The sequence below is a fragment of the Anguilla anguilla genome, chromosome 8 (genome assembly GCF_013347855.1).
Source record: "Anguilla anguilla isolate fAngAng1 chromosome 8, fAngAng1.pri, whole genome shotgun sequence".
NCBI classification, from domain to species: Eukaryota; Metazoa; Chordata; class Actinopteri; order Anguilliformes; family Anguillidae; genus Anguilla; species Anguilla anguilla.
The window spans coordinates 3,419,672-3,442,177 of record NC_049208.1 but is presented as its reverse complement, the minus strand read 5'-3'; the positions used below and the strand labels follow the sequence as shown (position 1 = coordinate 3,442,177).

Sequence of the window (22,506 nt, the reverse complement as noted above, 5' to 3'; positions counted from 1 at the left end):
AGCTTTGGTTCTCATATAATAAAAGGCAGTTTTGGTACATTCCGCATATAGGGCTCAAAGCTCAAACCGCTGTCAATGTTAACACCTAGGCTTTTAGCTTGAGTTTGGATGTTCTGTGATAGTGCCTTAAATTGAGTCGTTATTTTCTCCCTGAGTAACTTAGGTGGTCTAAACAGAAATATGTCAGTTTTTCCCTAGTTTACCTGAAGGAAGGCATGCACCACCAAAGCATTAATGTCTGCGATATAGCTGGTATACTCTATCAATGGGGCAAGGAGCATTCATTATATGACAGGCATTTAGCAGATAAGAGCGGCTTGCGCAACTTTTTTTTTTCATTCGGTGTGGCAAAGATATATTGTTGAATATCAGAGACATAAAAAATGGAAGCGTATGCATTAAATGCAGCGCGCTATATGTACAAATACATAATTGGAACGGTAATCACGTAGAAAGCTGTCGAACATAAGCGTGCGCCTGAGGATTGCGAGAGGATGCGCGTCTGGCTGCGCTCGCCCTGCCCTGCTTATGCGCAGCTACGCAGCAAACCTCGTGCCACTGATGCTCTCTGTGTTCCACAAGAGTAGCTTTCCAGTCCGTGCGGACAATTCAGAGTACAGACCTTATCCCAGAGAGTTTGGCGGCGGAAATTAATCCCTTGCTTTCTGCTTTGCGAACACTGCTTGTCATATCTTTGCTGTTACCGTTTCTTCTGGAAGTGTTATTTGCACGTTTTTCATAGAATGTGAAAAAAGAAAAACTTCTTCGAAACAATCAGCGCATTTTGTACCATCAAAGATTTATTCTCACCCAAATGAGGTTCGCCAAAGCATTGTTCATAGCAATTTTGTAAATAAACGTATTACATTTATAGCTAATCCTGGCATTATGGAATCGGGTAAGTTACTTTTTCAATTAAATTAATGTTTAACACATGGACTAATATTCTCAACCGCACACGAGTTTATTATATACGGAAGAGGATTAGGGCCACGTGCAATTTTTTTTTTTTTTGAGTTCTGACTTTATTCTTTATTCTCAGAATTCTGACTTTAATCTCAGAATTCTGACTTTATTCTCAGAATTCTGACTTTAATCTCAGAATTCTGACTTTAATCTCAGAATTCTGACTTTAAAGTCAGAACTCAAAACATTTTTTTCACATGTGACCCTAATCCTCTTCCATATATTTGCACTCGCACAAATGCTCCCAATTATATTTCGAGGTCGCACAGATTAAATTTCGTGAGCATATGCGACCAAAATGGTCGCAGTTTCGAGCCCTGTTTGAGACATTGACAAAAATGTTAAACTATTGGAATTAAAATATGAGAGAGTGTATCTAAAGCCTGGTGCACACTAGAGGATTTTCAAATCTTAACCGGTTTTAAAAACGTGGGAGACCACAGACATAACGACAGATTTGACGATTCAGTCGGGACGGAGGACCACACACTTGGCGTTTATACTAAACAATGTGTGGCGATTCCAGGGACTTTTTTTTATTTCCGCAAGCTGATTCCACGTCTTTATGGAGACCACAGCGTTACAATAATTACATATATACATAATACAATAATATTGATACTTTTGTTGCTACGTGCAGTTGCCTAACCGCATCGAGCAAACCGCAAACAGTATCGTCCGCAGATAACTTCTTCGGTTTCGGCAAGCTGGAATAAATTCGGTTGGTGACGCTTCCCGGTCAGCTGGCTCTCATTGGCTGTTGCGGGTTTCTGCTCAATATTCCATCGCTGTTCATTTCACACTACGGGATTTCAAATCGTAAATATCAAACATGTTTGATATTTACGATTCGAGATCGGGGAGACTCCGATCCAGTCGGCAACATTAAGATTATGTCTGTAAACCCCTCACACTACAGGATCATTTGGTCAGATAATTGGTTCAGATTAACGTCGGATCGGGAACGCCTCCGCGATTGTCGGGAAGAGCGAATCGGGCACAAAATCGGCCCAATTGTCCTCTAGTGTGGGGCCAGTATAAGTGTGTGTCTGTCTGGGGTTCATTTGTTTTAGAGAGGCACCATATGTTTCAGATGCAGACCTAATTTTACTTAGTGTTACAGTAAATCATTTTAAATCCTCCTGCTGAGATAAAGTCATTTGTTTTGGTCATGGAAATTCAGTTAAAGGTTGTGGAGAAGTCATAGAAAAGTCATTGAAAATCATTGGTGAAAAAGTGTATGAACCCTGTACAATTGACTAGATGTCAAAGTTAACTTTCTTTTTCCCATTTTCTGATTGGTTTGGCAAGACTGAGGCTAGGGGTTGACAAAACCCAGCCCCGCCCTGCACCACCCTGTTGCCACCCTTGGAACTGACATAAAATATTTTTATTAAATTGGTCATTGTAGAATCATTAATAAGCACTGAAATTCCACCCCAGAATTAAACATGTATTATTACTATTAGAGACACAATTAAAAACCTTAAAATTGCAAAGCCCCTAGGGTACTGTAACACAAGCCCCCCTGATTGTTAAACAAAGTCTCTACAGAAATGGAGTTGGAAACCCCTGCTATATAGTTCCTTTCAGAAAGCACCTCTATTAATCATTACAGAGGTGTGACAAAGCTAAGGCTATCTCATTGGAAACAATAATGCTGTTAGGGTGGATGGCGAAGGTGTTGGCGGCTGTTGTCATGTCCCAAGCGTCTACCAGCACCACCCCTGAACACCTTTCTCTGAGCCAGGTTCTGAACGTAGCCAAACCAGTCACTCAGGTGGGTCATATCTGAGTTGAACTCCCTGGTGTTCTCCAGCTTGATGATGACGAGGGTCTGGGGGCTGCGTTTGTGGAGCCTCAGGATGGCCTTACGCATGTTGATCAGCCTCTGGACGAAGATCTCCAGGGGGAAGGGCCTAAAATGCTGTCCCACTCCAATGACCACCACGTCGCTAACCTCTACTCTGTCTGCTTCTCTGGAAACGTACCCCACGGCATCTTTGACCACGTTGTAGCCAGTGACGAAAGGATGTCCGTGCATCTTCCACTGGACGGTGAAGTTCATTTGTGGGTCCGCAACCAGGGCATAGTAATGAGTATCATATGGTTTTACATATTTCAGCCCTGAAACAGCAAAACATCAGGAAGAATGAATACATTAGGTAATCCAGCTGTCCCCTTTAAATATCGTGTCACTCACTGTCATACAGGATTACTATTAGTGTTCATGCACTCCATTTGCTGATCTCTCACTATACATCCAGATGTGTTACCCATTTGATAAAATCATAACAACTCGATCAGAAGTCAACATATCATCTGAAAAGTTATTAAAGTATCCATTCATGAAGTTTATTACATTATTTGGAAAGTTAATACAACTTCCAGGTATGTTACATTTTACATGTTAGTGATGTTACATTATGACAAGCTGTTGTACATTGTCTATCATTATAGTCATGATAAATACATGTTCAGAATAAATGGTTATCTACTTTTAATATAATCAACATTTCAGTCAAAAGACCTTTGTAAAGACATGTAATCAAGTTAATAACCTCAGACCAATTTGTCAACTGCCCTTTCACTCCAGGTTTCTGGAAAAGGTGAGCTCCAAACAATTACCATCCTTATGAGTATAAAAAGAAGCTTTTTGAAAAATTCCAGTCCTGTTTCTGATCAATGGAATGCACTGAAACCGCCAATGCCCTTATCAGAAATGCTAACGCTGTGGTTCTGGTAATTCCTCTATTTTAGTTTTTATTAGATCTCAGTGCTCCCTTTGACACATTTGACCCTGCTATTTTTCTGGACCTCCTTAGAACATGTTTGTATCACTACTGTTTCTCTGTATTTGTTTTCATTGCATCTTTCAGTTAGACAATTTTGTATAGCCATTGATGATCACATACTGCATCATCTTCAGCTCCAGTTTTTTGTGGCGTGCCTCAAGTGTCAATTTTAGGGCCAGTTTTTGGTCAGTTTTGCTTCCTTTTCATCACATCATATGCAAGCGTGATGCGTCTTTCATTTTGTTGATGTTACTCAGTTGTATCTATCTATTAAAGCAGGTGATTTGTGGATAGTAGAAGCTTCCATGCTTAACTGGATGACATCAAATCCTGAATAGAACAAGGCAAAAATTCTCATTTTAGGTGCCAAGCAAGAATTTGACTATCGGTGGAAGGCTTGGCCTCTTCTCCAGTGTGAGGATGGCCCCCAGGGACCATGGGGTTACCTATGAGTCATCCTTGAATTCTGAATTGCATACTTCAAGGCTAATATAATCTTGTCATTACCAGTTGAGAAACTCTCTATAGTTATGCCATTTTTATCTCTTGCAGGTACTCAGAAAGTAATTCTTTGCTGAACTATAATTCTCTTTTTATCTGACTGAGCTAATGCCACCTGTCCAGTCTGCAACTTGCGCAAATCTTTGCAGCTTGACAAGTCTATGAAGTTTGGTCTGCCCTGAAACAGAATGCTGTCTAATATATGACTATATGCAGTATTGTATTCTGTTAATTGTAAAAAAAAAATAACTCAATTAACCAGAATCCTTAGTCTCCTTTTAAGGGCACAAATGCGTTTTTTCCCTCTAGAACACTTTTCCCTCCAGAAGTTCTTTCACTTTAACCAGTCTAGTTTAAGCTTAAGTGTAATTGATGTGTTACTGACCAACCAGAACTTAATTTATGTTTTACTATAAAATGCCAGCTCCCTGTTTAGTAGGGGGGAGTTCCAGAGTTCACAGGCAAGGTGCAGAGTGTTTTTTTCACTGTCCTGAATTAACCAGAGGCTGTTAATATTGGCAGACTTGATATATTTGTTATAGTAGCCAAAATCATAACTAACTGCTTAGCAACATCATCTGGTTGCACATTTAGTAATGTTTATTTGACTGATGTTGCACCCATAACTTTGTTTGGGTCTCGTACAAGTAAAAACGCCAGTGTCTGCATTTTTTTGACTGTCCATAGCCCGTAGCTGTAAATAAAAACTACAGATGTGTCCATCATTTACATTCATTATGATGACATTATGCATTTTATTCTCTAACCATGAATGAGGCTTGATGTGCTTCACTCTCCCTATTTGACTTTTCAAGGCTCTTGTCCTCTGTACAGTACTCGGATGACAGGCAGCATGCTTGTATGTGTTTGGAGGGCAGGGCTTTGGAGGGAGAGCTAAGGGAAGAGTGAAATGTTTTGTTTTTTTCCCCAAAAACAATCTAGCTCTCTCTCACTCTCACTTGTTTCTCCAAACTTCCAAACTGCAATACTTGTATGTCTGATGTTGTATCTGACATTGTATATTGGCATTACCTTTTAGCACTCTAATGAGCGTCTCTTGCCACTGGCGCACAGTGGAGTCTCCCATGAGTTTCAGGTTCCTTCCCTTCAGACATCTGCTGATGGCGTCCGCACTGAAGAAGTTTCCCGTCTGACAGGAGGAGGAAGACCATCTGTTTTTAAAGAAGTAGCCACTCTGTGAAGGGGACGTCATTCCAAACCCTGCCACACACTTTTCAGTCGGTCTGTGGGTTCCTGCTAAAGGAATGAAAAAGATAGAAGATTCAGACAGGGTTGTGGAGGTATAAAAGTTGTGGATTTGGAGAAAGTTAGCTTTGCCTCTTTTCTAACCTGACATAAAACTATTCCTGGATTTTGAACTGGCTATTCCCAGGTCCCAAGAGTGACATAATAACCATTTTCAGTATTGTAATGTTGCACCCTTATTACCTTATTATGGCCTTCTAGTAAATTAACAAATCTTTGAGTTGGCAGAATCAGACCCCACACTACGCACAATCATCCGATCTGTGGTTCAGTCTAACCTATGGATGTTTACTATTACCACATTATATATATTGTAGTGGAGGTATAGGTATATAGGTACCTAAATAGCCCTTTGGTACTGCCATTATTGTTTTGGTCTCAATATCAGATGATTGTATATATGCAGTACCCTCCAAACGTATGTCAAACAGTAGAGTGAAATTCAAAGAAGAACATTTTGTTCATTTTAATCAAATTGTAGTCAATCAGGCATTCAGGTTAAATTGTATCTTCCCATGTCAGACAATAATGCATAAAAAATAAACAAATGTATATTTAACAGAACATTACAGAAAAGCCTTAACTACAACATATCAAAGCTATCAGAATCTTTTGTGCAGCCTACTACCACTTTTAAATCTTCCTTCCAATCAGCAAACATTACATTACATTACATTACAGGCATTTAGCAGACGCTCTTATCCAGAGCGACTTACACAACTTTTACATAGCATTTTTACATTGTATCCATTTATACAGCTGGATATATACTGAAGCAATTTCGGTTAAGTACCTTGCTCAAGGGTACAACGGCAGTGTCCTTACCCGGGAATCGAACCTGCGACCTTTCCCTGTTTGTTATTTAGTAAAGTCTTTGCTTGAATTTCCCTTTTGAAGTCTCCCGTGTATTTTTTACTCTGCGCCTGGGTCCAACCCCCCTAATCCCTGACAAAAACAATGAAGGACTCGGGGAAGTTTGGAGTTGTAAAACAACCACAGACGTAAGGTGACCTACCAGGACAACTGATGACTTTCACAGGTCCAAAGCTGCTGTTCATTTTTATCCCAGTGTATTTCCTGCAGGGAAAGTGGTAAGCAATGGATTAAGAGCATTCGATCACTAAGGGACTGTTGGTGCACATTTTCTCAAATTATTTCCAATACTAGTACAGCTAGAGATTTTTCTTTAATTTCCCCCAAACAGAACAGGAAGGTTCCACAGCAGTGATGCCTTTCAAAAGAAGCCATTCTAAATCTAAATTGGAACTGTAGTCAGTAGAACTTATGTAAAGTATGGATACTATGGAAATAGACAAGAACACGCATAGAATCCATCTGGTCGCAGATATAATCTGCCAAGATGCAGGACCAATAGATTTAAGAACTCATTTGTCCCTGCTATTGGCCTTTTGAATAATATTACATAATTCTAGTTTTTTTGTGTGAATTGTTTGTGTTGGCTGTGCAACAAATTGCTCCTCGGAGATCATAAAAATGACCTTACCTAGAATCAGTGTGTTTAAAAACAACCCAAATCGGTTTGGCATGTGCACAAAAGGATTAAGAAGGTAAATTGCTCAATACATGAAAAGCATCGATTTAAAAACTATTTGTTAAAATTCTGAGATTGCGATTGTGGTTGAAATAAAAACTAGCGCACACGGATTGCCAGGATAGTTTGACAACCACTGCTGTAAGTTTTGCAGTGTGCACAAACCATGTCTTACCAGCTCAGAAGCAAACGCTCATCCTTGGTCAGGTTAGCAATTGGGCCATTTCTGGACCGCATGGTTCTCAGGGTGCTGCAGGGAAGGGTTTCGGGTCGGAAGCAGGCGTAGTACTCCGCGTCTTCCTTCTTCCTGTACTCGCAGAGAGGCTTGTCTGCTTTCAGCCGGATGCCGCACTGAGATTGCTCAGTTTTGTTCCCACTGTAGAAGGTTCCGGTGTATATGATCTTATCGTAGTTGTGCGCACTGATTCTCCTGAGGATCCCGACAGCCTCTGAGGAGTGCACAAGAATCACAGACACCAGTACGTCTCCAGGCCAGAACAGGCGGAAACGCACCCGGTAGGAGCCATTGAGCAGGTCAGTAACTTCTCCTGATGCAGAAGCCTGGAGATTGGGAGAGTGGATTCGGGCCAGGATGAAGTCGCCTCCATGCACCTTTGGGTTCCCCCTGTGGTCCTTCATGTTCACCAGCACGATTAAGCTGTCCCCCACACAGTACTGGGCTCCGGGCTGCTCCAGGTTGACCACACTGTGCTGGCCACTGGAAGAGCTTTCAATAGAGCTGAATTTGCTGGCTGGAGGGAGATCCCATACCGAACGCATTATGTCATCCACAGACATCTCTCTGAATTTATTTTTAGCTGGGTCCTGTTAAAAAAACACAACCACACCTCAAACAACCACACCTCATTTGGAATCACAGATTTGTTTTGCAAAAACTATGTGAAGCTGCATTTCCCAAGAACTGCATGCCCATATGTTAATCGCATAAGTCAAGAACAACACCCGTGTAGATGCATCATTATACTTTGTATAGCCCATTTATTCTGTATTATTATTAACCGATACATTAATTGGGTATATGAACTGGAATGTTTGCTATATTTATTCCACCTGTGTATTTTAGATTTGTGAATTGAATAGCATAATTTTACTGATAAAGGCAGTCTAACTACACATTTTTAAATATTAAAAATTCAGTGAGGGTGTTTTCTTAACATGAGCTTTGATACTGACAGTTTTAATATGTTCTGACTTCTGGTTGCCAAAGTGGCATTTCCAAACTAAGCTGACAATAAGAAATTAAACGGCTATTACCATTAGGCTCATCCAGTTGTAAGTTCTACAAAAATACAAATAAAAACAAATAACAAAAGCAGTAATGAGAAGTAGTGTCTTGATCAAGAAGTTGCTTCTGCATCTTACAGGCACTGGAGTAAGATGTACTGGTTGAATACTCTGTGAAAAATGTATAGAAATATATTTTATTAATTACATTACATGCTGCTAAAGATGGGCATTATGAACTGATGGTATATAATCCTGGCCCCTAACTCCAATGAATAATCCACTTTAATCATTTCATATAGTGACAGCCTGTAACAATTAAACATGTAAACAATTACAAATGCAGTAGTATGTAGCATTTCCACATTTAACTAAAATGTAATACAAGTATTTTACGTTCTGATGTCCAGAGTGTCCTAATAATGTATTCATTTTACTTTGATCAAATAGCATGATCAAAAATCTATTTTGCTTTACTTATTACATGGTTGGTTTTTGCTGCTTTCTGCAACAACAAAAAAATCCTAAAAAATTAACTGTACAGGCTGGGTATGAAAAAATACTGCCAAGAAATTTTAAATTCTTCTTATGGAAATAAACCAATTACCATGATGGCCATTCAGAAAAACGAGTGAGAAATGAATGAAAGGCTTCTTTGAATAATTATTCATCCACCTCAGAAAGTGTGGCTCCTCTTGCACGTGTTCATGGTGGTGTGGTTTTCTGTAAAACAAGTGAAAGCTAGAATCCATCTTAAAATGGTAGCTGGGATTGCCACCAGGGACTAAATACAAGACACCGTGAAAAACATGTAAAAACATAATGCCTGCCAAAGAGACTGGACAATGTGTGTAAAACACTTCTGGGAAGCAAAAAAAATGTATTTAATTAGTGATTTAACAAAAAAGAAAGAATGTCAGGCACATCACTACACACACATACGGTCACAGATTAACATACATACTTTCATAAATGGACAGTGCACACAGAATATGTAAATAACCCTGCTATGTAAATATCAAACCAGTCTAAACTGGTCAAGTGGGTTTACACTGTGTTTTCGACACGTCACTAATCAAGCAGTTTGACCGCCAGCTTACTCTACCAGCTTTGTCCAGCCACAGATCAACTATGACCAGCTGGAAGTGTTAAAACACAGTAAACCATTTCAGAACATCTTAGAATCCCAGCTGGTCTTAATGGGAGTTTTAAACGGGGCCAATGTTCCACATCACTATCCATGTCTTTAAAAATGTCATCAGTACTGTCATCTTAAAAAATGTTATTTCCTGGTTTCTGTTTGAGACGCAGTGAAAATGTTTTTTCTGAAATAGTACACAATTTGGCATTAGACTATTGGATTACTGGCCCACGTACTTTTGTAGCCCATAACATCACATTATATTACATTTATTTGGCGGACGTACAATAAGTGCATACCATAACGTCCTTTGATGGAAAAAGACGTTCAGTTTAATTGTACATTAAAACAATTCCTGGAATTCGTATACGTGATACAACAGACTTTAAGAATCTCCAACACTATTATTGATTCGGTAATAATTTAATAACGCACGCTTTAAAGTACATGGCGTTTGAAGGTCCAGTATAGAACAGTAATGTCTTAATTGCACTTGTTCACTTAAATTGTTTTTATATTTATTTTTATTCCAAAATTAAACATACATTTCAAACAACGTTGACAGAAATATAATAGCGCACACATTACCATAGATTGGGTTTATACATTTCCAAATTAGACAAGGTTCTCAAACGTTATTTATCCGTACATTTACATGATTGATAGACTTATAATTACGGAAGAGGATTAGGGTCACATGTGAAAATTTTTTTTTGAGTTCTGACTTTAAAGTCAGAATTCTGAGATTAAAGTCAGAATTCTGAGAATAAAGTCAGAATTCTGAGTTCTGACTTTAAAGTCAGAATTCTGAGATTAAAATAAGAATTCTGAGAATAAAGTCAGAACTCAAAAAAAAAAAATTGCACGTGGCCCTAACCCTCTTACATATATAATAAACTCGGATGTGTGCGGATGAGAATATTAGTCCATTTCTTGGCAATATTTTGTTATATGAATTGTTTATTTTTTGTAATTTAAGAAAGTGGCAAAAACCAACAGTTTCTGTAAAGTGATAAGGAAAGTAAAGCAAAATTGATTGTTGATGTTATTTGATCAAATTGAAATTAGTACATTTTTTTCGTACACAGGATATCACAAAGTCAAATACTATTATTATTGCAGTGCGGCATTCAGTCCAGCGGTGAACTGCGTTGGTCTTGACTGAGCCGGCTGGTGGAGAGTGCACACATACCTGGGTTGCGTTAGCTAATCAGCCCAGACCAGCTCCTTACCCATTATACTACACTGCTGCCCTAAGCATGCTTGCTTATGATACTACCAAGAGGAAACATATAGATTGAAACCAAGACTGGATCTAAAATGTACCCTTGCGGAATGCCATAAATTATTGGAGCTGAAGATGATACAGTATGTGATCACCAGTAGCAATACAAAACTTTCTGGCTGAAAGATTAGATGGAAACAAATCCAAAGAAATACTAGCAATACGAACACTAGTTCTAAGGAGATCCAGTAAAATGGCAGGATCTACTGTATCAAAGGCAGCACTGAGATCTAATAAAAAGCTAAATGGAGAAATGACCAGCACCACAGCATGAGCATTTCAGATAGGGTCATTGGCCACTTTAAGTAAAGCAGTTTCTGTGCTTTCCATTGTGCAGAAGCCAGACTGGAATTTTTCAGAAAGCTTATTTCTACTCATAAAGGATGGCAATTTCTTGTAATCCAACTTTTTTTAAGAATCTTTGAGAGGAAGGGGATCTTGGTCTGAAATTACATAAACTTGTAAACATGTAAAATCTATTACGTCTTGACAAAGGTCTTTTGACTGAAATGTGGATGATATTGAAAGCAAAGAATCAAAAATATACGCCAAAATGAATTTATTCTGAACGTGTTCATCAGGATGATAACGATAGGTAAAGTTATAGCTTGTCATTGTGAAACAATTTTGGCATTTATAATGTAATATACATGAGGATGTATTAACTTTCTATGGGTCAGAGACTTCAGTCATCCAATTCAAAGGATTTGCAAACAACAACACTAAATGTGACGACTGAGATTATGCTCATTTGTCCAATTACTTTCGGTCCCCAAAAATGGGAGGACCACACATATACTTTCTACATGGTTCATATGATATGTATGGAAATTAAAGTTAAATTAAACCTCACGGTCTGCACTATAACCTCACATTCATGGTTGTATTCCAATTCCAATGTGCTGGAGGACAAAGCTAAAACAACAATAAATCTCTCACTGTCCAAAAACTTTGCATTAAGTTATATTGCATCATAAGCTTATTATGCAGATTTAAAGCCCACTGAAAAATAATGGTTTCATACTGGTGCGAATTTCCAAACTGGATAAAATCATTAGGTTCGATGGCTGGCCTGTGGACAGTTGAGTTTGTGTGGATTCGGGTGACGTCATCACTACTGCACAACCCTCCAGGAACAGGATTTTCTCCTCCTGTTGTACATGCACACAGCAGTATAAGAACATGAACATGGGAAAGGATGATGTTTGTGACTGGTGCTCCTGTTTGCACTGCGAGTGGTTTTCATGTTTGCACTGTGTGCACTTCATGTTCCCCCTCTGAAACATGGCTTAAACTTGACAGCGCACACAAAGGCTGAATGGTTGGGACGCAGCTGGGCCGCACCTCATCAAAGACCGCTCTCTCCACGTCTGTGCCGCGAAGCGACCCGTCGTAGCTGAGGGTGAGCAGGCTGCTGGACTGAGTGTTGGAAAAGGCCATGCAGCAAACCGGGCCAGTGTGGGGCTCAAACAGCAGCACCCCGTCATCACCCCAATCGCCTTCCTAAGGAGAGAACGGGACATAGCACCCAATGGTGTCCTTGCATTTCGTGATTGACGAAAGCATAGATAACAGCCTTGACATTTTATCTGGAAGCATTTCATGTGGCTTCTGAAGTGTAGTTGTTTTCATTTCAAGCGCAATTTGGCACACCTGACTCTACAAAAGAATTACGTGTGCTTTGTTTGGAATGAAAACAAACAGGATGGTAGATTTCCGGGAACACGGTTTGTTACCACTGGTCTACTGTAATCGTTTGGGTCGCAAATGTAGGCTAATTTTATTCACTATTTTATTTTTTTAAGTGCGACTAAAATGTTAAGAATTCGCAACCAGCATTTAACTCCCAATATTAGTCTCCTCAGCTCCCCACTTCCTGCATCTCGCGCTGAGAAGTTAATTATATTTACTTCTATTAATTATATATAATTATATATCAATTATATAAACGAGCTAATTATATTTACCCGTTATAAACATGTTTCAATGTACTGTTTTGTATCACATTGGTGAGTGAGCAATGTAAAAATGTTTACTGGGCTGTACTTCTCTCTTTATGTTCTTACTGCTACAAACTTCTGCTGCTACTGTGGTATGTGCTTAACTGGGTGACCTGTGATATTAACGTGAGGGGATTGATACTGCTAATGGTAGATTGATGCTGTATCAATGTGATTATGGCCGGTTTTAGAATATCATGAAAATGGAAATAGACAGTGAACACAGCGACGAATCTGCTTCTTGCCGATTTCCACGCAACTTCTGCTTAACCGGGCTGTGTTACTGCTGCCACGGCATGATCACATGGACGGTGAATGGAGTAAAGGCTATTTTGGCTTTATACTTCTACGGAGTACACATAAAAACTCCAGTGGTGTATCGGTGAGTATTTCAGACTGTTGTTACACCAGTTTCGTCTACATTCCAAGTGTCGGTCTCGACAAAGTTGTGTCTCTCAATAACCTGTCGAAGGCTGTTGAAGGAATGTTCTGCATTTGTGTGGTTAAAACTTGTGGCCCGTGTAAGGCTGGTTGCCTCTGGACTCCTCATTGACAGGCTGGGGTTCTGCTTCATAAAGAATGTGAACCAGTCAAGCCCAGCCATCTGCTTCTCATCCCATGTTTGTGGGTGTTTGATGTTATACATTACTGCCAGTTGATATGCAAACTTTCTGACCTAAAATAAAGTGGAATAGAAGACCTGAGTGCATAGACAAAATGTCTGTTTCCTTTGGGAGGTCTGACAAGGAACAGTCTTCTGTAAACCGCCTTACCACAGTCTCACAGAATTTCTATCAATGAAAACTTAATGACTAGCTGGGACTCAGTCCCTGTGATTTTGACTTTCACTGAAGCAAACTTTATAAAAAAAATAAAAAAAAAAAATTAAAAAAAAGATCTGAGAATTGTACTGTATTGCTCATGTGCGCATATTGCTGTCAAGATTCTAAAGCTCCATTTTGCCCTCCCAAGTATTAAAAATCTGTACAAACCTCAAGGCAAGTACACAAGCTATGAACAACTTGTGGTTTTCACTTGGGATGGTGATTTTCAACTATTTCATAGGTTACGTCCCAGATGGTGGTCTCGAGGTAAGGAGGGACAATAACTATCCAGGTGAAGAAAGAAAAATAAGCTAACTGGACTTTTCAGTGCAGGGAGTTTATTTACAGTAGTGAAGGTGTACAGGTGACTAGTGCAAATATATAAAACATGTACAAAACCCTGAAGTGGGAACACATGGGGGGGGAGGGGGGGGGCGGGGGGGGAGAAGAGAAAAGGACCGAAGGTGGTGCCAAATCAAAGAACTAAAACGCAAAACCCCACTATCTAAACAGAGTAATAATCTAGTTAACAAAGGAAAAGGCATCAAACAAAACCTAACTACTCTGACTTCCCAAACAAAAGTACAAAGGATGGCACTCACCTCTAACCTAATGTAGCTAACACAAAGTAACTCTACGTGTGCAAAATGTAAAGGGTACCCCAAGCTTACCTAGTCCTTTTCCCTAAAACAGGGAAACGCACAAAAGGCCAGCACAAACATAACTAAACTCTACTTTTAGAGTGGAAGGCACAAAAGACACACACTCCCTCCCCGCTAACCAGAAGTAAAAATGAGGGAAGAAGTCTGTATAGGTAAAGCTTTATATAGGAGATGGTATTGAAAATCTGTACATACCTCAAGACAAGTACACAATCTATGAATAACTAGTGGTTTTCACTTGGGATGGTGATTTTCAATTATTTCACAAATCAACTATGATCACTGTGGTGTGGGGATGGCTGGTTTAAGCAGCCACTGCTGTCCTGGGTCAAGCTAATTAGACCTGGATAGGAATTAGATAATTGGCCAGGCTAATTGGACTCGGGAACAGGGGTGGCTGCACCTGTGCGTGAGGCATGTGCGTGAGGCCCATGTGTGAGGCAATCAGTGCGCACAGGTTAAATCTGCCATCCCCACTCACACAAAGGGAGAGCCTCTCGGTCATGACAGGGTTAACATCTGCTCTTTGGCTGTACCATCTTGCCACCCTTCTAAATAAACGTGGACTGTTTGAACATCATGTCCCTGTGTCTCTGTGCTGGAGGGCCCCTTGGAAAGCCACTTCGGTGGCCTGTGGCAGGCTTGTTTGCCACAATGACATTTAGTGTGCCATGCCAAATCATTTCCATAGAAATCTTTTTATGGCACGTCTTGGTCGGCTGGTGCCACTCGTTCTACAGGAATTTAAAGCCTGCATAACATTATCAATAGTTAAAAGTAATTATCAGTTTAGGTTTAGCCTATTGTGTAAATAAGGGCAGGTCCCGTCAGATGTGACAGGCCTACAAAGCAAATGTTGCATGCTCACAAAACCAGTATAAAACGGCTTGGCTAAATACTCAATTCTGGCTGCATTATTTTTCCATATATGCCAGGATATGAAGTAGCACCTGCAAAAGTTCAATCACAGTTTCTAAATGAATGCACGTTGGTCTGACTCGATAAATAAATTGGAAATTTGTAAGAGTAAGCATGCTATCAGCTACAATAGCATATTTGCAACAGTGTCAACTTCATTTTTTAGGAATGACTGTATAGCGAGTAGCTGGTCTAGTTATAGCTTGACTACATTTATTATTTAGCCTCTATTTTTAGTACAGTTCAGTGGTTGGCTTGCTAGCTATCCGTGGTAACGAACATGCTGCGAGACCATTTTGACTTAAATCGAATTTTGATGTTAGGTAACATGGTTGAGATACCAGAAAAAATGCTTTCATTGCTCAGTGGTAGCCTGTAGGGTTTGGGGTATTTGCTGGAATACTTACCTTACATTTCCATTGCAATGGAATTGCATATTTTGTTTTTCCATTACAGTTGACGGAGGTAGTAAATTCGCCTCTGGACATTTTCCTCAGTGCAGAACGTTCAAACTGCATAATGCTCAGCTGTTCATGCATTATCCCACTTGTGCAACAGCTCACCAACAAAAAGCAAAATTGCAATTAAAACGCATTTTTTCAAAATATATTTTTGCTTTATTCTGTTCATATTACATGAAAAAAATATACGCTATTTAAATGTGTTTCTTCTTGTTTACACACTGTACGGTAAATTTGCTGCTGCTTTTGTTTGTGTTGATCAGATTAACCTACAGGGTCCAAGTTAAACTATGCGGTCGCTCCCTTGGAACTGTACTTCCTTCTAGGGCTTTCAACACACTTGTCCCTGGTTACGGTTATACACTTTGTATGTTGCTCTGGATAAGAGCGTCTGCCAAATGCCTGTAATGTAATGTAATGTAAATTAATGAATGGAGCCAAGTTGCAACACATAGCCTAGTTGTACCGTGTGTAGCCTAGCCTTTATGAGAAAATCAAAAGATCAAGTAGGCACATATCTGACATGTAATCGATCAATCCATTACTGGTACCCATCCCTAATTTTCACAAAGAGCTCAGTATTACCAGGTAGCTCCGCTAGCTGACTGACAAGAAACTGCTAGGTATCAAGTATCTTGATCAAGGCTTTTAATAGCCCAGACCTAAATATGAAAAGATATTGATCAAAACTGAAAGTAAATAGGTGAGGTTATGGTTATTGAATGTCTTTGCAAAAAGTGTCATGTCTGATGAAAACTGAGGTAAAACAGCTGAAGCTCTGTTGAGTGACCTTGTTTTTGCACGATGAGTGAAAATGGTATGTGGTCAGCCCTAGCCAGTTTAGTATTCAAATTATACAGCTGGATATATACTGGAGCAATGCAGGTTATGTACCTTGCTCAAGGGTACAACGGAAATGTCCTACCAGGGAATCGAACTTGCAACCTTTAGGTTACAGGACCAACTCCTTAGCCAGTATACTACACTGTCATTGTATAATCATTAATAAGCACTCAAATTCCACCCCAGAATCAAACACCTACTATTACTAATAGGGACACAATTAAAAACCTTAAAATTCCAAAGCTCCTAGTGTATTGTAACAAGCCCCTGGGTGTACTGTAAACAAAAGGCCCTGGTGTGCCGACAATATGCCAGGGAAGTGCAGCTTCAATAACATATCAGGACTCGAAATTAACTTTTTTACTTGGTAGCACTGGTGCTCCCAACTTCAAAAAGTTAGGAGCACCCACCGAAATGTAAGGAGCACCAACCATATATGCAATAGATTTTTTATTGATAAAAAACGACAATATAACAGTGCGGTTTACAAGTAACTGTTAAACTGTCACGCCTAAAATGTGTGACTCTTCAAGGAATTGCGTGTTATGCATTCAAACGACAAAGCGCTTCTCGTCACATTAATGCCGCTAATTAAATCAACCGCCAGTAAACTGCATCGGAGAGACATTAGCTGTTTCAACCGGGTCGCTACACAAAACACTACGTTAACATTTAAAAAAAAATGTCGTAATCGTTCGTCTTTAACGCTAATAAATTGAACATAAACTTTTGTCTTCAGGTAACATTAGTTAATGCATTAGCTCTCTGTGTCGCGTGACAGTGGAGTGCAGCGAAAGGGAGTGATTGAAGGCTAATATTAACCAATTTAAAATCAGCATTAAAGGTAAGAATGTCAAGCTCACGATTGGTTAGAAGGGTCACCGTCAGCTCACAAGGCACATACTGAGTGTAGCCTACTAACTAGCGAATGTGCAGAGAAAGAGACGTTTGACTGGAAAAAGAAAAAAAAAAAAAAAGGTTGCACAAGAACAATTATTTGCACTCGCACAAATGCTCCCAATTATATTTCGAGGTCGCACAGATTACATTTCGGGAGCATATGCGACCAAAATGGTCGCAATTTCGAGTCCTGTTTGAGACATTGACAAAAATGTTAAACTATTCGAATTAAAATATGAGAGAGTGTATCTAAAGCCTGGTGCACAGTAGAGGATTTTCAAATCTTAATCGGTTTTTAAAACGTGGGAGACCACAGACATAACGACAGATTTGACGATTCAGTCAAGACGGAGGACCACACACTTGGCGTTTATACTAAACAGTTTCAGAGTGGCGATTCCAGGGACTTTTTTTATTTCCGCAAGCTTATTCCACGTCTCCATGGAGACCACAACGTTACAATAATTACATATATACATAATACAATAATATTGATACTTTTGTTGCTATGTGCAGTTGCCTAACCGCATCGAGCAAACCGCAAACAATTTCGTCCGCAGAGAACTTCTTCGGTTTCGGCAAGCTGAAATAAATTCGGTTGGTGACGCTTCCCGCTCAGATGGCTCTCATTGGCTGTTGCGGGTTTCTGCTCAATATTCCATCGCTGTTCCTTTCACACTACAGGATTTCAAATCGTAAATATCAAACATGTTTGATATTTACGATTCGAGATCGGGGACACTCCCATCCAGTCGGTAACATTAAGATTATGTCTATAAACCCCTCACACTACAGGATCATTTGGTCAGATAATTGGTTCAGATTAACCTCGGATCGGGAACGCCCCCGCGATTGTCGGGAAGAGCGAATCGGGCACAAAATCGGCCCAATTGTCCTCTAGTGTGTGGCCAGCAAAGTGTGTATCTATCTGGTGTTTATTTGTTTTAGAGAGGCACCATACGTTTCAGATGCAGACCTAATTTTACTTAGTGTTACAGTAAATAATTTTAAATCGTTCCGCTGAGATAAAGTCATTTGTTTTGGTCATGGAAATTCAGTTAAAGGTTGTGGAGAAGTCATGGAAAAGTCATTGAAAATCATTGGTGAAAAAGTGTATGAACCCTGTACAATTGACTATATGTCAAAGTTAACTTTCTTTTTCCCATTTTCTGATTGGTTGGCAAGACTGAGGCTAGGGGTTGGCAAAACCCAGCCATGCCCTGCACCACCCTGTTGCCACCCTTGGAACTGACATAAAATATTTTTTATTAAATTGGTCATTGTATAATCATTAATAAAAACTGAAATTCCACCCCAGAATTAAACATGTATTATTACATTATTAGAGACACAATTAAAAACCTTAAAATTGCAAAGCCCCTAGGGTACTGTAACACAAGCCTAGTAACACAAGCCCCCCTGAGTGTTAAACAAAGTCTCTACAGAAATGGAGTTGGAAACCCCTGCTATATAGTTCCTTTCAGAAAGCACCTCTATTAATCATTACAGAGGTGTGACAAAGCTAAGGCTATCTCATTGGAAACAATAATGCGGTTAGGGTGGATGGTGAAGGTGTTGGCGGCTGTTGTCATGTCCCAGGCGTCTACCAGCACCACCTTCAGGTCCCTGAACACCTTCCTCTGAGCCAGGTTCTGCACAAGGCCAAACCAGTCACTCACGTGGGTCATCACTGAGCGTAACTCCCTGGTGTTCTCCAGCTTGATGATGACGAGGGTCTGGGGGCTGCGTTCGTGGAGCCTCAGGATGGCCTTACGCATGTTGATCAGCCTCTGGACGAAGATCTCCAGGGGGAAGGGCCTAAAATGCTGTCCCACTCCAATGACCACCACGTCGCCAACCGCTACTCTGTCTACTTCTCTGGCAACGTACCCCACGGCATCTTTGACCACGTTGTAGCCAGTGACGAAAGGATGTCCGTGCATCTTCCACTGGACAGTGATGTTCCTTTGTGGGTCCGCAACCAGGACAGAGTAATGAGTATTATATGGTTTTACATATTTCAGACCTGAAACAACGAAACATCAGGAAGAATGAATACATTAGCTAATCCAGGTGTCTCCTTTAAATATCGTGTCACTCACTGTCATACAGGATTACTATTAGTCTTTATGCACTCCATTTGCTGATCTCTCACTATACATCTAGATGTGTTACCCATTTGATAAAATCATAACAACTCGATCAGAAGTAAACACATCATCTGAAAAGTTATTAAAGTATCCATTCATGAAGTTTATTACATTATTTGGAAAGTTAATACAACCTCCGGGTATATTAAATTTTACATGTTAGTGATGTTACATTATGACAAGCTGTTGTACATTGTCTATCATTATAGTCATGATAAATACATGTTCAGAATAAATGGTTATCTACTTTTAATATAATCAACATTTCAGTCAAAAGACCTTTGTAAAGACATGTAATCAAGTTAATAACTTCAGACCAATTTGTCAACTGCTCTTTCACTCCAAGTTTCTGGAAAAGGTGAGCTCCAAATAATTACCATCCTTATGAGTATTAAAAGAAGCTTTTTGAAAAATTCCAGTCCTGTTTCTGATCAACGGAATGCACTGAAACCGCCAATGCCCTTATCAGAAATGCTAACCCTGTGGTTCTGGTAATTCCTCTATTTTAGTTTTTATTAGATCTCAGTGCTCCCTTTGACACATTTGACCCTGCCATTTTTCTGGACCTCCTTAGAACATGTTTGTATCACTACTGGTTCTGTATATTTGTTTTCATTGCATCTTTCAGTTAGACAATTTTGTATAGCCATTGATGATCACATACAGTCATGGTCCTGTTTTCCTGTCTGTGTTTCCCTTGTTGGGCCGCCAGATGGCGGCACTTCTGTTTTGTGTCCTTCTCCCCCCCTGTTAATTGTATGATTGTTTTCAATTGTCTCGTTATCCCATCATTGTTCCCACCTGTGTCTTGTTATCCCCTCCTTCTGGTTTGATTGTTTTTTGAGTTCACCTGTGTCTTGTTACCCCTTGTCTATTTAAGTTCTTTGTCCCCTTGACTCGGGTGCTGGTTCCTTGTGTTTGTTTCCGATGTCTGTTTGCAAACCGTATGTACCTGCCTGTGTTTGTTCCCGACGTCTGTTTGTTTCAACCTTATCTGCCTGCCTGTGTTTTGTTTGACCTTTCCTTGTGCTCTGCCTTCCCGTGTTCTGCCCTGTCCGTGTTCTGCCCTGCCCGTGTTTGTGAGTTCCTCTTGTTTTCTGTTTTATTTCGATTTTTTATGAGTGTGTTTTTGCCCATTGTGGCCTTGTTTGTTTCCTGTTTGTTTGCCTGTTGTTAGTAAAGTCTTTGTTAATTTTCCCCTTTGAGTTTCGTGTTTTTTTTTTTTTTTCCACTCTGCGCCTGGGTCCCAGCACCCGTACCGTTACACATACTGCATCATCTTCAGCTCCAGTTTTTTGTGGCGTGCCTCAAGTGTCAATTTTAGGGCCAGTTTTTGGTCAGTTTTGCTTCCTTTTCATCACATCATATGCAAGCGTGATGCGTCTTTCATTTTTATGCTGATGTTACGCAGTTGTATCTGTCTATTAAAGCAGGTGATTTGTGGATATTAGAAGCTTCCATGCTTAACTGGATGACATCAAATCCTAGATAGCAGAAGGCAAAAATTCTAATTTTAGGTGCCAAGCAAGAATTTGACTATCGGTGGAAGGCTTGGCCTCTTCTCCAGTGTGAGGATGGCCCCCAGGGACCATGGGGTAACCTATGAGTCATCCTTGAATTCTGAACTGCATACTTCAAGGCTAATAATCTTGTCATTACCAGTTGAGAAACTCTCTATAGTTAGGCCATTTTTATCTCTTGCAGGTACTCAGAAGGTAATTCTTTGCTGAACTATAATTCTCTTTTTATCTGACTGAGCTAATGCCACCTGTCCAGTCTGCAACTTGCGCAAATCTTTGCAGCTTGACAAGTCTATGAAGTTTGGTCTGCCCTGAACCAGAATGCTGTCTAATATATGACTATATGCAGTATTGTATTCTGATAATTGTAAAAAAAAAAAACTCAATTAACCAGAATCCTTAGTCTCCTTTTAAGGGCACAAATGCGTTTTTTCCCTCTAGAACACTTTTCCCTCCAGAAGTTCTTTCACTTTAACCAGTCTAGTTTAAGCTTAAGTGTAATTGTGTTACTGACCAACCAGAACTTAATTTATGTTTTACTATAAAATGCCAGCTCCCTGTTTAGTAGGGGGGAGTTCCAGAGTTCACAGGCAAGGTGCAGAGTTTCTTTCACTGTCCTGAATTAACCAGAGGCTGTTAATATTGGCAGACTTGATATATTTGTTATAGTAGCCAAAATCATAACTAACTGCTTAGCAACATCATTTGGTTGCACATTTAGTAATGTTTATTTGACTGATGTTGCACCCATAACTTTGTTTGGGTCTCGTACAAGTAAAAACGCCAGTGTCTGCATTTTTTTTGACTGTCCATAGCCCGTAGCGGTAAATAAACACTACAGATGTGTCCATCATTTACATTCTTTATGATGACATTATGCATTTTATTCTCTAACCATGAATGAGGCTTGATGTGCTTCACTCTCCCTATTTGACTTTTCAAGGCTCTTGTCCTCTGTACAGTACTTGGATGACAGGCAGCATGCTTGTATGTGTTTGGAGGGCAGGGCATTGGACGGAGAGCTAAGGGGAGGGTGTGAAATGTTTAGTTTCCCCCCCAAAAAAAAAAACTAGCTCTCTCTCACTCTCGCTTGTTTCTCCAAACTGCAATACTTGCATGTCTGATGTTGTATCTGACATTGTATATTGGCATTACCTTTTAGCACTCTAATGAGTGTCTCTTGCCACTGGCGCACAGTGGAGTCTCCCATGAGTTTCAGGTTCCTTCCCTTCAGACATCTGCTGATGGCGTCCGCACTGAAGAAGTTTCCCGTCTGACAGGAGGAGGAAGACCATCTGTTTTTAAAGAAGTAGCCACTCTGTGAAGGGGACGTCATTCCAAACCCTGCCACACACTTTTCAGTCGGTCTGTGGGTTCCTGCTAAAGGAATGAAAAAGATAGAAGATTCAGACAGGGTTGTGGAGGTTTAAAAGTTGTGGATTTGGAGAAAGTTAGCTTTGCCTCTTTTCTAACCTGA

At 39.9% G+C, this 22,506-nt stretch overlaps 1 protein-coding gene across 1 annotated transcript; it reads right to left on the bottom strand.

The window, feature by feature from the left end:
- Positions 1-2,629: 2,629 nt before the first annotated feature.
- On the bottom strand, positions 2,630-22,365 carry LOC118233455 (NXPE family member 2-like). Its single transcript, XM_035429243.1, has 2 exons — positions 22,185-22,365; positions 2,630-3,093 (listed from the first exon to the last, which is right to left on the bottom strand). The coding sequence occupies exons 1-2, from the start codon at positions 22,363-22,365 to the stop codon at positions 2,630-2,632; spliced, it is 645 nt and encodes a 214-aa protein (XP_035285134.1).
- Between the last annotated feature and the right edge of the window lie 141 nt (positions 22,366-22,506).